This window comes from Trichoderma evansii (genome assembly GCF_050947405.1).
Source record: "Trichoderma evansii strain SZMC 28006 chromosome Unknown GGI43scaffold_2, whole genome shotgun sequence".
NCBI classification, from domain to species: domain Eukaryota; kingdom Fungi; phylum Ascomycota; class Sordariomycetes; order Hypocreales; family Hypocreaceae; genus Trichoderma; species Trichoderma evansii.
Genome location: NW_028145204.1, coordinates 361,685 through 376,472, shown reverse-complemented (window position 1 = coordinate 376,472; position 14,788 = coordinate 361,685). Strand labels below are relative to the sequence as shown.

Here is a 14,788-nt window from a genome sequence, read left to right as displayed (position 1 = left end):
GCCAGTTCTTCTCTCTCTCTCCCCTGTTCTTGCGTTTCATTCCATTCCATGTCATATCGTGTCGTATCGTGTCGTGTTGAAAAGGCCATATTCACGTTTTGTTTCGAACCATGCGCTAAGCCTTTGGACACTTTGACTCCAGCACCAACCAGAAAAAAAAAGAAAATAATGCGTTTATACCAACAAAGGCGAGAAGAAAAGAGGCCAAAAAGGGCTGAGAGAACGAAGAAAGAGAGAAAAAAGAATCAACTGGGTGTGAAGGCCGAAAGAGACGAAGCGTGTTTTTTTGGTCTCGAGTTCCTTATTCACCCAAGCTTTTTGTCCTGGCCCTGGTGCCAAAGTTTTTTTCGTAGACGCTGAGGAAATACGTCTATAAGCTGCCCGTCTATCCGAATCTGTAGCTGATGCCAAACATGAAAGTGAAAAATAAAGGACGTATAAGAAAAAGGGATTTAAAAAAAAGGGTAGAACGCGAGTTAAGGATTATGGCTACTTCCTGAGAAGGGAACCTGCCCTTGAGTACAGCTTATACAAAAAGAACAAGTAGCACTCTATAGTTCTTTAACGATAGGCTCATGCGTGCCATTCTCGATTTTAACCACAACGGTGCTGTTCTCTCGGCTCTTTGTTAATTTGCGAGGCTGGGATTTTTGCCCCTTTGAAGCAGATCCTCTTCTTGGCCCAGAGTCGGAGTCTTGATCGCTAGATGTCCTGCTTGTCGACCCGCTCTTTGTGTCTGCTTGACTCGCAACGGAATCGTCACCATAGGGAGTTTCGAGCTCTTCAACGTCAAATATGGGGCTGCCAGGGTGCTGAAATTCTTCCGAGGCCTGAGGCCCATCAAGTAGCGATTCGTGCAGCGAACCTGATCCGGTCCTGATAGGAACCGGCTTCCGAATGACTTGATCAGGGCTTGTGCTGGATGTATCGCTAGGAAGAGGCTTTCTTGGAGGCGGGGGTAATTTCGGAACATTGGGTACCGCCTCGCTATATCCATTCGTAGTAGTAGAGCCCGGATACGTTGTCGCGGTTGGCGGAGACGGAGTAGAGGAGGGGGGAGCAGGTCTCGGACTGCTCATATACGCGTCCAGCTTCCGTTTAAGCACCTCTGCCCGAACTGGCTTTGCAAGGTAGTCGTTCATACCAGCAGCCAAACACTTCTCTCTGTCGCCTTGAATCGCCGATGCCGTCATAGCTATCACCAGGATTTTCCGGACTTCATCAATTGGGTCGTTTCGGATGAGCTTGGTAGCTTCATATCCATCGAGAACCGGCATTTGGACATCCATAAGAACGATGTGATACGGGATCCCTTCTTTAGCCTTTTGTCGGAGGCCTTCAACAGCCTTGAGTCCATTTTCATATGCACTGACGCTGGTATAGCCTAGCCGCTGTACATATTGAATGGCAATCTTTTGATTGATGGGATTATCTTCCGCCACACAGATACGGATATCCTCCTTGGGAACCCGCGTGAGATCGAGGTATGGGTTCGGAGATGAGGCTCGGTCTACAAACGAAGAAGTTCTTGTCGAGTATCTGTCAATAGGCGGCAATGCCTGAGACTGAGCATCTCCAGCAGCAACATCTGGCTTGGCTCTTTCAAAGGAGACTGTGAACCAGGCGGTGGTGCCGAGATTTGGTTCACTCTCGAGCTGAATCGTTCCTTGCATCATGATCTCGATGAGTGACTTGCAGATACTCAGTCCAAGGCCACTTCCGCCATATTTTCTGGCCGTGCTGGCGTCGGCCTGGCTAAATGGCTGGAATAGCTTCGCCAGCTGTTGTGGCGGAATGCCGATTCCTGTATCTCGGACCCAGAAGGTCAAAGTTGCCCTCTCCTTAGTCTCCTCATCCAGCCGGGCACCAATGGTGATAGATCCATCCTCTGTAAACTTTAAGCTATTGCCAATGAGGTTTCCAAGAACTTGGTGGAGACGAATTGGGTCGCCGTAAATCAGCATAGAAGGCAGATTGATATCCTGAATAATCTTGACGTTCTTTTTGGACGTCTTCTCTCGATTGCTATATGAGACTGCTCGGACGACTTCCCTAACCATTTCTTCAGGATTGAAAGCAATGATATAAAGTTTCATCTTATCAGCTTCCATCTTGGAAAAGTCAAGTATATCGTTAATAACAGTGAGCAGAAGATCAGCCGAGACTCGGATGGAATCCGCCATTTCGAGCTGTTCCCGGTTTAAGTTGCTGTCACGTAAAAGTTCCGAATTGCCAATGACTCCGTTTAAAGGCGTCCGCAACTCGTGAGAGACGTTGGCCAAGAAAATAGATTTGGCCTTGGCTGCTTCTTCGGCCAGTTTGACATTTCGCTTTGCTTCTGCTTCTGCGTTCTTTGCCTTTGCCTCCGCCTCAATAGCTTTCTCGAGCGCGCGTTTCTGTACCTCCACCATAGAATGGTTTTCAGCTGAGATCTTTTCAATGTTCTTTATTGACAAGGCATTCGAATAACTAATGCTGATTTGGTTGACCAAGAGCTGAAGAACGGTAACGTTGCGATCCGTGAATGATCCGGGGACGCCTTCGAGATACAGTACGCCAAGTAGCGGCTTGTTCGCATGACGTATTGGGATGGCAATGATCGATTTGCTCGTCGGGTTCCTTCGTAACCAAGACTCGTTCACGTTACCAAATCTCTCGTCAGAGACAATATCTGGTATAAAGACAGTTTCCATGAAACGCGTACAGTAGAGCACAACATTCTCAGCAATCAGGGGGGTGTTTGCGAGGGGTAGAACTGGTTTGTGTGCCGAAGCTCCCTTCTCTGGATCGCCACTCGCAGCTACACACCAGCCGTCTGAGTCCGCATAGACCACAATAGCGGCATTCGTAGCCGAGCCACCACATGTTTGCAAAATGACATCGCACATGGTCTTTAGCAGTTCTTCTACCTGTAGCAGTGATGAAATGACCTGTGAAGATTTGAGGATTGCGTGCAAATCGATCATATCGAGAGCAGGGAGCCCACCACCATCTTCTGTCTGCATGTGCATCGAATTTCTCCAGGCTCCGATCTGCTCTCCCTTTGCCTCTGTCAAGGTATTGGAAGGAATTTGGGTCAGGACATCATCTTCTTCTCCATCTACAGGGCGATATTGAACCGAAGGCGCATCGGTAACAAAATCGGTTTGGACACCCATATCGGCAACGCGATGATTTCGAGTCGGCCCATGCAACAAAAGGGAGTGCTCTTCCTCGATGGTATGAGCAACACCAGTAGCTGCCACTTGCCTATATAAGCTCAGGGCATCTAGAAGAGCGGCACGGGCAGACCGCCGCGCCTTGCGTCGGATGAAAAAGCCCGCCATAAGGTAGTTGCCGAGGGCTTCTTCTAGGATAAAATCGTGCTCGGCGGCATGGTCTAAAGCCTCTTCGTAGTGTTGGATACATTCGCCGTGTTTGTAGGACAGCTCTGCCATTTGTGCTTCCAAGAGCTTTGCCCATGACAAGTAATTTACATTGGATACCGTTGTCCAATCCGTGATCATTTTCAAAAATCCTTCGAGCCGCTCCACCAGCTTTGCAGTCTCTTCGGAGAATTCCCCAGGTTGGCTGCGCGGATCTTGAATCTTTCGAAGCATATTGCCCGAGAGCGCCAGCCCATAGAAGAGAATGATCAATCTGGTATTCCGTGATGACCATATGTCATTGAGATTCTCAATACATCTCTCTCCAATCTCAATGGCCCGGTCGTAGTGGCCATATAAGAACAGAACAACGATTTCAAAGCTTTCGTAGAACAGCATAGGGCGAGTGCTGCCATTGGTCCGCTCCGCTAGCTGCTGCTTATACGATGCGCTGTTATGCTCACTGTCGGTCATGACCTCCAAAGGATTGTGAGCGCGAGTTTTGCCCTGCAACGCCCGGCAAGCTTGCCTGACAGCAATGAGCATTACTCCACCTCTGGTATCGCAGGACCATCTGGCAATCTCTTCACAGGCTAGTTCACAGAATGTTTCAAGCTCAGAGCAATTTTCGCTCGCAAAGAACTTGATCTGAGCGGATATACCATAGCTGTGAATTGTCGACATTCTGTCACCCGCAACAGACGCCAGCTCGATTGCGTCATCCATCTGAGAAATAGACTGCGGCATGGAGCAGTGTGCATGCCCAACAAAGCACTGGTGTAGCATCTCGCCCCGTGCCAGCGAGTAGGCATCACGGGCCTGGAATAACAGATCCTGGGATATCATGACCAGTTCTATAGCCAACGGAACCATGTTGAAACGTGACATTGCCACAGTAGCCAGGTTAAGGAATGCCATACCAGACTGTGGGAAAGAGCCTCGAGTAAGATGGGTATCAAATAAAATCAGGCTAAGATGGTAAAACTGCAAATGGTCGGTCCACCAGGCTGCATTGGTAGTCTCGGCAAACACCGCACCGATAGATGCCATGGAGGGATCACTCGATTTCTTGTGACTGATGATTGTTTGGCGATCCATGCTTTGTATCTGGGCCGCAATTTTGAGAAATCTTTCGTCACATTTCTCATACGACGCTTCTTCATCGAGGGAAATGCCGAGTAAACCCAGAGATTCCTTAAGAGAAGCAAGTGCCGCCGGAGAGTTACCACGCTGAGCAAATATCCGTGACTGTAAGACATAGGCCGGTGCTTTGTCCACTGGGCAGTTGGCATTGTTTAAAATGGTGGAAAGAAGATTACCTGCTGAAGTCACTTGGTTCATGTATAGATGGCATTCAGCCGCCCGGAGGTGAAGCTGGATAGTTTCGTCATAAGAGGCATCTTCGACCTCATCAGACCACGGATTGTCCTGCAAGAGTACGACTGCCGCACTATAATACTTGACCGCCGTAGGTCGAGCGCCATTCTCCGTCGCGGCTTGCGCACACTCCATGAGCAGTTTACGAAACTCCCGACGGCAGCGCACCCGACGCTTGATAATCTCGACAGCGGTACAGATATGTGAAGCAGTGCTATCACGTTGCCTGGCTTCAACCGCATAATATTTCAAAAGCGTCTGCGATATAATGAAGTGCATCTTTCGAGCGTTGCACTCTTTCAAGGCTGACGACGCTTGAACATACCGATCGTGTGCGAAACGAAAGCGGTCATCCGACTCGGTTGGTACAATGATATAAGACTGAATAGCCGCTTGTAACCCTGCGACGGCTTCTCCTTCGGAGTAAGCGCGTTGGGTGAAACTTTCCCGGCATACCATCCCGTCGTCATCTTGGTAGTCAAACTCTCCACTCATAAGCCGGCATAAGAGTTCGAATGAGAAGGAGCCTCCAAGGAGAGCCGCCCAAGCAAGCACTGCCCGAGCAGCAGACGGTAACTCGGCCAGTCGGTGAGTGATGAAGGCAGTATCTAAAACATCATAATCCTTCTCGCCTTGAAACTGTGCGAATAGTCTATCCATGTCGTAGTGCCATTGGCTATCACGGTAGTCGTACCAAATACACTTCTTTCTATGGCAAGCGCTAAGCATTTCTCGCATGTAGAAGGGATTGCCGGCTGTCTTGGACTGAATAACTAGAGCAAGTGAAAGAATTTCTTCTCGCGGCCTAGAAAGAGTTGTCGACACATATTGAAGGATATCTTCCTCGCTGAGGGGATTTAGCGAAATTCTCGTAACCTGCGGGCGTGCACTGCGAGGGTTATCTAGCAGGTTATCAGCATCTCGTGGAACTGAAAGAAGAGAGGCATAATCACCATCCGATTCTGGTGGTTGGAGCATAGCCCGGATTTTTGGCAATGAAAGCTCCTCTGGTCTGTACGTTACAATGACAACCATCTTCATCCTAGCGGCTATGATTTGGGAGATGAGCTCCAGAGATTCGTCATCGGCAAAGTGCAAGTCTTCCAAGCAGAAACAAATAAACTTGTGCGCGGTAAAGACCCTGAGGACGTCCAGGATGGTGTTGATCAATCGCATGGTTTTGGTTGATGCCCCAGAGCAGAGGTAATCTTGAGAAGATTGCATTCCATATCCTGTCTGGATTCGCGGTACCCGCCCAGGAGATTCTCCAGGGGAAGACGTCCTGCGCTTCAGCGTTGGCCGCGTGTCCTTGCGCGAGCTTGAGCTCTGAGATGAGGAGATAGGCCGTGGGACATTCGCATCCGGCGGACCAAGGAGAAATTCTGGCAATCCTAGGACCCTATGCAGCATTGGCCATACCGGACGAATGTATTGCTTCAGGCCCACGTGAAAATTTGTATTTGTATCCCTTTCACCCCAAACTTGCTTGAAGAGTGACGATAGAAGCTTCAGCAGCGGCCCAAACGGCGTCCTCTTGGAGGTGTCGAATTTGGCCGTCGCGCAGTAGCCATTGCGCCGAGCATCACCGAGGATCGACTGCACGAAGAGACTCTTTCCTACACCACCAGCACCTTCAACCATGATGACTTCGCAGTGCCCATGACGTCGGAATTTGGCCGAGCCAAGCTGTCTAGACAGGCTGGACGCACCGATGTCCATCGGACCACGAGGCCCTTCCACATTTAAGCTATCGACCATACTTGAGGAATCCAAAGAAGCGAGTGAAATGGACTGGTGTCGCTCCCATCGCTCCCATGGTCTCGTAAATCTAGGATGCATGGCGGCTGTAGATTGGGATGACGAAGTGGTGTCGGTTGACAAGGTCATAGTCTCGGATATGACTGTAGGGAATAAGCTGCTTTTAGTTTGTCGAGTTTCAGATGATATAGTCTGAGCAAATGATCCGCTCCTGCGGTTATGGCCATCAAGCGAGCTAGCACCGCCTTCGCTAGAGATGTCGTCAAAGGACAATATCTCAGTAAGGCTGGCTCCATCTGAGAATCTGCTGGTAGGGGGCTTTCGTTGAACAGCATGGCTTTTAGCAACACGATTAATAACTTTGAGAACTGCAGCCTTCTCCTCCTGCCTACCAATCATGGAGGTGGGGAGCATGAAGAACGACGACACATCATTTGTTCCGATTTTGAACTCCTTGAGAGCCTTCGTATTCCCATCTTCGAGATACTGTTGGATACAGATCAGATCGTGGCGTAGTCCGCTAGCTGAGTGGTAACGATCAGCAACATTTTTGGCCGTGCATTTCTGGATAATTCGCCCAATGACGTCCGGTATATCCATCCGTACAGTTGCCACATTGGGAATTCTGCGGCCGAGCACGCTTTGTACAATATCGAGAGCCGATTCTCCTGTGTAGACGGGCTGTTGAGTAAGGAGGGTCCAAAACACAACACCGAGGGAGTAGATGTCAGTACGGCTATCGGGTTCGGCGGGCATTCGACCGGTCTGTTCAGGGCTGATATACAGCAGCTTATTCCTGCCTCCCAGTTCCTTCGATAGCATAGACCAGCCGGTGCTTGTCAAGCCATGCTCGAAAGACCTTGTGCCGGAGCCAAAGGACATGACCCGGACCTTGTTTTCGTCGGCATTGAAATGGAAAGCATCGCCACGGATCTCGCCGTGAACCATGCCGCGACTATGGTGGAGGATCTCCAAGCACTGGGTCGCACCGATGGCGAAATCGAGAAACAGTCGAAGGCTGATGGGGGGTTGGAGCGTTGGTCGGTAGTGGACAGCTCGATATGTATCCCCATCTTTCCGCGCCTCATAAAAGGCAGGACCCATATCGAAGAGATCGAACAGGTAGTTGCGGCCTGGATGTTGGTATATGGCGACGACGATGGCCCCACGGTCGCCGGCCGCCGGGCTAAGTCGGATCAAATCAAGAGGTTTTACGATGTGGTCGCCATTGGGGTCAGCCGTCGTCGAGACGCTTTTGGCGATCTGGAAGGCCCTCTCTTCGCGGAGGGCATGATGTGATACGCGCGCCACGACGGGCTCTTCGATGTACGTTATATCGGTGGAGGATGGAGAGGCGATGGGATTGGAGTGGGCGGCAGGCAGCGGGGAGGCGGGGGGTTCGCTGCTGTAGCCAAAGCTATAGCTGGAGAGAGGGCCGCCATGGTCGGAGGGAGTTGGACGACTCGACTGGAGTTTGGATACAGAGCCGGGGCTGGAGGCGTTTTGCGATGAGGCAGAGGTGGGCAGATTGGGATAGACGTATCGGGTGCCGAAGACGTGCCTAGCGAGGCGAGAGTTAGCTCTCTCGATCTGGCTCCTCTGATAGAGTAGCCATCACGGCCATTCTTTTATCTACAATATCCCTTTCCTTGTCCTCTCAGGTGTTTCTTATTGCATTCCTCCTCTTCAAATCATCCACCGTGGGGGAGGGCGACTCACCAGTAGTCATATGACGAGTGGAAGGGCGGCGTCGCTTCATCCCAAGTATAACCAGCTATCTGTCGAAGACGTTCAAACAGCCGCGGCGGCGGGGGAGGCGGCGGGTCGAGCACATCGTCGGGCACGAGGGCTGGACCGTCCATGATGGCGCGCGGTCATAGGAAGGAGGGAAAAGACAAGAGGAAGCCCCCAGCTGGCTGCTCGGCAGAGGGTTGAGGCGGCAGCTTGCACTCAGATTCGACGGTCATCCAAGCCCGCACACAGCGCCCATCGTCGGCCCGGTGGTTGTATCGGCAGGAGGAGTAGGGGTCTTGGCGGAGAAGAGCGCAGCGGCCGAGAGATGAGCAGGGCAGCTGGCTAGCTCTAGGGGTTTGTGTGTTTTTTTTTTTCCCTTCCCTAATTTTCTGGCAGCGTTTCTGCGTTGCCGTGCGGGCTCTGCAGAAGTCGGGGTGTGAGGTTTTGACGAAACTGGGGCCGCCTATCTTGCAGCGGACTGGTGGTGCACTTGTCTAGCAGTCAGCACAGGCTACTGTCGCCCGGCTTGTGGCTAATGCCAGGTGCCTGCGAGTACTTTGACGGGCAGGCTTAAGTGACTTCTGTCGCCGATGCGTGGATGCAAGCTACCTCTTGCCCACCGGCAGTTACTAGCAGCGCAGGGCATAGCTAGGTATCCACTAACCATGGCCAGGTAGTTCGCCCTTCTCTCGGCGCTCTGCTTTGGTACCTGCCCGGGGCCTTTTGCGCATGCTAACAGAGAAGTCTGCGCGGCAATGCGTACTAAGACGTCAACTTACAAATCGTCCGTGCTCGTGAAAAGAGGGCGAGCAGCAAGCAGCCAGTATCATACCAGCTCCAGAAACCAAATTTTTCTCTTGCTCTACGACGAAATTCTACCTCTCCGTCTCCCTTTTTCTCCCTCTCATAGCTTTATAAAGAATACTATAGCTAAAACACGTCCGTCTCGCTAGAATGGGGGCCGAGCCATTTGCTTGATAACGCGGCTTGCCGGCCACGGGACGCCATGTTCCACCGCTTCAGCCATTTATTACCATACCAAAACGACGGCAGCACGGGAGACGCTGTGTCCCGTTGCGGCTTGGACTGAAGCAACTTGGAGTGGTGAAAAAGCCCAAAGCACGATGGCGCTAACAGACCGCTTGAAGGGCCGTCCAGATGTCGTCAGGTTAGTAATTTGATGCTTTGGCCGGCAGCTCAGCAGCGCCAATTCGCCCGCGCTGTGCCTCTGCATCGCTGCATATACATGATATGAGAGCGACCCCGCTGATGCTCGCCCTACAATTGTCGGGTGATCCGCTGGCAGAGTGCTAGTGGTGGATGAATTTGTGCTTTCTTTGGGCTTTTCGCTGTTAAAAAGTATTGATGGGCTGTTACGCCTCCTCGCCTGAAAGGAAAATGAGGGCTCGGGTCCATTATTGAGAGATCTAACAGCGAAGTGGTGCGCGAGCCCACATCACTTCATCACGCCTGAGGGAAATATGGGAAATCCCAAAAACCCTGGGTGCTGATCTTCACTTTCCAGGCGCCAACGTGTCAAAGGGATATACCATTACCCACCCAACTCGAGATACTAATAAACCCAACCCTTTTTTTGCTTCCATCAGTCACCAACACCAAAAGCTACATGTACCTACTGCAGGTATGAGGCATGACTTGTACATGTAGATGTTGGCCCGTAATAGAGGCAATGTGGGCTTGATTTAAGCTCCGCAATTGATGTCTTTCCCGGGGTGGGCGTATTCCCGCGTAAATTTTTTTCTTCTTCTTTGGTAGTACTAAATTTTTTTTTTTTTCTCCGTGTGCTGCTACGCCGACCTAACTCAACCCAAAGGATATTGGGCCACGTCTGAAAACGGCAATGATGCTACATACCCTGGAACTGACCAAGACGCTTTCGTCAGCTGCTCTTACTCAGACACAAAACTCAATTGCCAGGCTCCTCTTTTGATCCCGTTAAAAAATAGAAGGAAAAGAAGATGAAAAGAAATTTTTTTCCTTTTGCTAGTAGTTTTGGCGATCTGTACCTGTGGATGATGATGTAGGTGGCCAAGTCCTCCGGTTTAGCTTAAAAAAATTGAGAAATAAAAATACACAACAGTAGTACAGTGATACAATGCTGAGCAACCGTATGCTCCCACAGTGAACCCACGCTCGGTAAACGCTCGGTATGCATCTGTGTTGGCACTTACATAACCCAATCCTTCACAGTACCTAGGTAGATAGTCACTCGTCACATACGAAACAGCCAATGTGCCTAATAAGATATTTATTTGTTATCAAAAAAGAGCAAAAATCACTCTATCTCTATCGTAACTTATACTCGCTGTTTTATAGCGAGAGAATCTATACTGTGCCCGACTGCCCATGGACAAGCCTGGGCGTTCGTATCATTCGAGCTATTCTGTAAAATTTTCAGACCTTAAAATATTCCCATTCGTAACAGACCACATAGCTAGATAACTGATAGCCACTGCCTCATATTACGGTGCACGTATACAGTGTGCCCTTTATAGTATTCAACCCCATTATCTCAATGCTTGCGACCCCTTTAGTTTCTCTCCCGGGTAGGCAGAGGCTGAGCTCCGTAAGAAAAGGCCTGTGCCAGACGCCTCTCGGTGTTCTGTCGGCCGTTGACAAAGTCAGGGTAGTTGAGGGTCAGCTCGACAGCTCCGCTGGTGATGGCGTCGACGGCCTCAACACCCAGCATGAAGGAGTGGTCCTGGTTGCCAACCTCGTATCTCCAGCTGCCGAAGCGGCCACGAGAGTAGATGCCCATATCCTGGAGCTTGGGGAGGAGCTCCTTCAGGACACCCTCACGCTCAAGAGAAGGAGTGGGGTATCCGTGGTCAAAGGCACGGTGGTAGGTCGAGACAATCTCGTCCTCGGGCTTGAGCATCTCAGTGTTGACGAGACCCTGAATGCAGTCCTTGAGCAGGTTGTCCACATCAACGGGCTTCAGCTCAGACTGGGAAACTTCCAGCATGATGGACCAGTAAGGGCCCTCCTTAGCCTCGGAAGAGGAAGCCTTCTCGCCATTGGCAAGGTAGAGGGTGGGCAGCTTGGCGTCCTTCTGGGGCTGGTTGTAGGGGGAGTAGTTGGAGAAGATGGTGGCACGGTAGAAGGGGCAGTTGTCCTCAGGGAAGTACAGCTGTTGAGTCGGTTAGCATCTAGAATCCAAGACTTGCATACAGATGGTGTGATTCTTACCCAGCACTTGTCACCGATGCGCTCAGGGCGCTCACCACGGATACCAACACCAATGACGTGGGTAGTGGAGTAGAAGAGACCCTTGGACAGGGTGATGAGCTCCTGGTTGCCCATCTTCTCGACGAGGTGGTCGACAGCCATGGTGTTGACCAGGGTGCCGTAGCCAATGGTGGTGCCGTCGGCCATGGTGACGGTCTTGTTGGCGGCGTCGACCTTGGTAACCTCACCAGACTTGCCGAACTTCTTCTTCTCGGCGGGGAGAGTGTCGGCGACAGCGATCCAGATACCACCGGTACCGTCCCGAGCAGGGAATCGGAAAGTGGCATTGGGTCCCCAGTTACCGGCAACCTTGTTCAGGACGACGTTCTTGGTGACAGTCTTGACATCGGGAGCAGCAACTCGCTCGCCGAGCCACTGGCATTGCATCTGGAGGAGCGAAGCGTTAGTAAAAGAAGAGATATATTGCGATAGGTAGTTTTCTGAGCAAGAAAATCCGTGTACTTACCTTGGTGGTAGGGACGGCCCAGACCTTGTAGTTGTAGGGGCGCATGAAGATATCGGCAATACCAGCACCAGTGTTTCTGAGGATCCACTCGTCAAAGTCCTTGGGCTTGGTGTTGGCGACGCGGTGCTCAAGGGCAGCGTCGATCAAACCGTCCAGACATCTGACCTGGTCCTCCTTGGGGAGCATGGAGATGTTGTTCTGGAAGGGGTAGGGGACCCAGAGGCCCTTGTAGCGGACATATGAGATTCGCTGGTGGGTGAACCAGTCGTCGTCCTTGGGGAGAGCCTCGTCCAGGCAGTCGTCGAAGTACTTGTAGTGGGAGAAGATGACATGGCCACCAACGTCGTACAACTAGAACAAGCAGCAGCAGTCAGCGCAACGATCCAACGCGAGATTCCACAGCGAGGGCGAGGTGGCGAGAGCGAGACTTACGAAGCCTTCATCAGTGACATCAGTACCGGCAAGACCACCAGCCTTGTTGGAGGAGTCGACAATCAGCCATGAAGGGCCGTTCTAAAGATGCGGTTAGCACGAACAAGGACAACATCGCGGGGTATCAAGATCTGGCGGTGAAGGGGGCACGTACGATCTGGTTCAGACGCTTGGCGGCACCGAGACCAGTAGGTCCCATGCCAATGACGAGAACGTCAACGTTACTGCAATTGAATCAGGCGTTAGTTACACAACAGCTTTGGAAGAAGAGCATCATCGTATAGACGAGGCAATAGAGCAATCTAGCATCGCGAAATTTCGCGCTGAATAGGGGAAGCAGAGGGCAAATACGCACATGTCGGCCATGGTGGGGGAATTTGGTGAGGCTGGAAAAAAAAAGTTGAAGCTGGAAAACTGAGGGACGGTGCTGCACACTCGCCAAGAAGCAACGATTAAAGAATGGGTATAAGGTGATGCCTTTGCAAGAGGATGAAGAGGAAACAAAAGAGAGAATCCAATGGATCGCGCAGCTGCCAGACAATTTGCTTTTCAACTATTGCAACTGGGAAAGGAGTCGGTGATGGAGGGGCTGCCCGAACTATTTTGGCGACAGGGGCTGGCAGCACGCCCAACCCAATTCTCACTTCAGTTTTATTACTTGTCCTCTCCATTGACCCTACGACCCTGGCAAGCCCGATTCCACCCCTCCATCCCACTCACAAGTACGACTCGCTAGCACGCGTACGGCCTTAGCATCACCAGCCTCGACCAACGGCGGGTGGCCAAGCCGCCACTGGGTGGGCAGGGGATAATGAAGAGTCCCACCTCCAGTGGTTTGAGGACATGCTGGCGCAGAGCCGTTTGCAACTCGAGGCAGAGGTAGCGGTACTCGCGGCGCCGCACAGTTGGAAGTCAGGCCGCTGTAGTGCCCCGTCCGTGGCGGCGTTAGCGGGGGCCTGCAGCGGGCGGGCCCAGCGTCTACAGCAGCCATCCAGCGCCGTTCCTGGGCCTGCGGCGGCCCGCTGTTTGAAGCCAAGAAGGTTGCCGGAACAAGCTTTTTGATATTAGATGCTGAGCACGGGGATCTTGAGATCTTCGAGGCAGCCCAATGCTTGTCGCTGATAAGAGTGACCTACTAGAATCAGATGGGTGGTCAAGCGGCACCGGCGCATGTAGGTACGTGTTTTTCGATCCACGCCGACCGACAATATAGGCGCATGTAGCCTCGACAATATCGCTGCCAGCCTTGCTGATTATTTTTGGAATGGGATGGGATGGGATGGGACGAGATGAAAGGACAGTATTACGGAGCACTATCTAGTAGTACTACTGCTAAGCTGCTGTCGCTCGAGATTACACCTTGCGCGCTAACATGCTGTCGCAATTTCTCGTCAAAGCGCCAGTTGATAGGAAGCCGCCGGATCGCAGTTGCACGCTGGCTGCCGTCGAGGATACCACCACGGCTCGCTCCATCAGCTTAAAGACAAGCCTAATTCATCAGTTGATGCATCACATGCTTGTTTATGCACGGGGAGGCGTTTTTGGCCAGACGATAGGCAGGCTCCGTATCAAAGTGATAAGACGGAAGCTGGTGCTCTCATGGCCGTTTGCGTTGATCCCGCCTCTGTTCACCACAAACTTCAGCCGTGAAACTGAACGGCATTGCATACTCGATCCTTCTGAAAAAGGAGAAGCAACAAAAGGAAAGGCTTGTCATACGGCATCAGCCGGCCTGGCGTGATACTGTGCGAGGCTAGTTACCGCTCCCCTGGCCATCTCTCGGTACATGTCCCGGATATCTACACATTTCCATCAGTCGGTAGGTACCCCGTGCCATGGACTTTCTGGAATCCGCGCAAAAAAGGCAAACCGGTTTACACGAGTTTCCATAGAACGAAGAAATGATCTTCAGGGAGGCCAGGAGATGCCAGCAGCGTGACGGTGAGCGAGCGATGAAAGTTCCAGTCAGATGTGCAGTGCAGATCCTCGTCCCAGGCCAATAGAGGGCGAGCAGAACAAAGAAGCGCTGCGTCGTCACCAGCCTGGGGCCGCGACGTCATTGGACCCAGGCTCTCCTGGCGCGATCAGCTGGCCCGCTGCTACAGTCGGCCTAGCTCCCACAGTTGCTGCACGACTGCTAGCATGCGGCTGCACTCCGTATTAAATCCTGAAACAGCGGCAGATCAAGATCGACCGGCCGTGGTGCTCCGTGCTGCGCTCCGTGCTCCGTAACACGCCCGAAATCTCTGTTCCTGCGACAAATGATGGGTGCACCCAGCACCAGAGACACTGCACCAAGTAGAGTGCTCCATAAAGGTGGTCCGTTTTATTGACGGTAGTCCATACATGTGCAATGTTGCGACAAAAGCTGAGCATTAATCGCGTGGATGGATGCATGTCTTAGCAA

The 14,788-nt window shown here is 51.8% G+C and overlaps 2 protein-coding genes across 2 annotated transcripts; both read right to left on the bottom strand.

Moving 5' to 3' along the window:
• Positions 1 to 455: 455 nt before the first annotated feature.
• On the bottom strand, positions 456 to 8,672 carry GGI43DRAFT_140123 (ATP-binding hybrid sensor histidine kinase/response regulator). The gene is made up of 2 exons (XM_083199287.1): positions 8,220 to 8,672; positions 456 to 8,061 (listed from the first exon to the last, which is right to left on the bottom strand). The coding sequence occupies exons 1-2, from the start codon at positions 8,360 to 8,362 to the stop codon at positions 552 to 554; spliced, it is 7,653 nt and encodes a 2,550-aa protein (XP_083064671.1). The 5' UTR covers positions 8,363 to 8,672; the 3' UTR covers positions 456 to 551.
• A 1,816-nt stretch (positions 8,673 to 10,488) lies between these two features.
• Positions 10,489 to 13,265, bottom strand: GGI43DRAFT_392562 (protoporphyrinogen/coproporphyrinogen oxidase). Its single transcript, XM_083204578.1, has 6 exons — positions 12,737 to 13,265; positions 12,536 to 12,605; positions 12,382 to 12,462; positions 11,950 to 12,300; positions 11,445 to 11,870; positions 10,489 to 11,385 (listed from the first exon to the last, which is right to left on the bottom strand). The coding sequence occupies exons 1-6, from the start codon at positions 12,745 to 12,747 to the stop codon at positions 10,786 to 10,788; spliced, it is 1,539 nt and encodes a 512-aa protein (XP_083064670.1). The 5' UTR covers positions 12,748 to 13,265; the 3' UTR covers positions 10,489 to 10,785.
• Between the last annotated feature and the right edge of the window lie 1,523 nt (positions 13,266 to 14,788).

Coding starts and splice junctions, on each gene's coding strand:
- GGI43DRAFT_140123 (XM_083199287.1), bottom strand. CDS start 8,362: ATGGACGGTCCAGCCCTCGTGCCCGACGATGTGCTCGACCCGCCGCCT. Junction 8,062..8,219: donor CACTCGTCATATGACTACTG/GTGAGTCGCCCT, acceptor TCGCCTCGCTAG/GCACGTCTTCGGCACCCGAT.
- GGI43DRAFT_392562 (XM_083204578.1), bottom strand. Junction 12,301..12,381: donor ATGTCACTGATGAAGGCTTC/GTAAGTCTCGCT, acceptor TGCTTGTTCTAG/TTGTACGACGTTGGTGGCCA. Junction 11,386..11,444: donor GCATCGGTGACAAGTGCTGG/GTAAGAATCACA, acceptor CCGACTCAACAG/CTGTACTTCCCTGAGGACAA.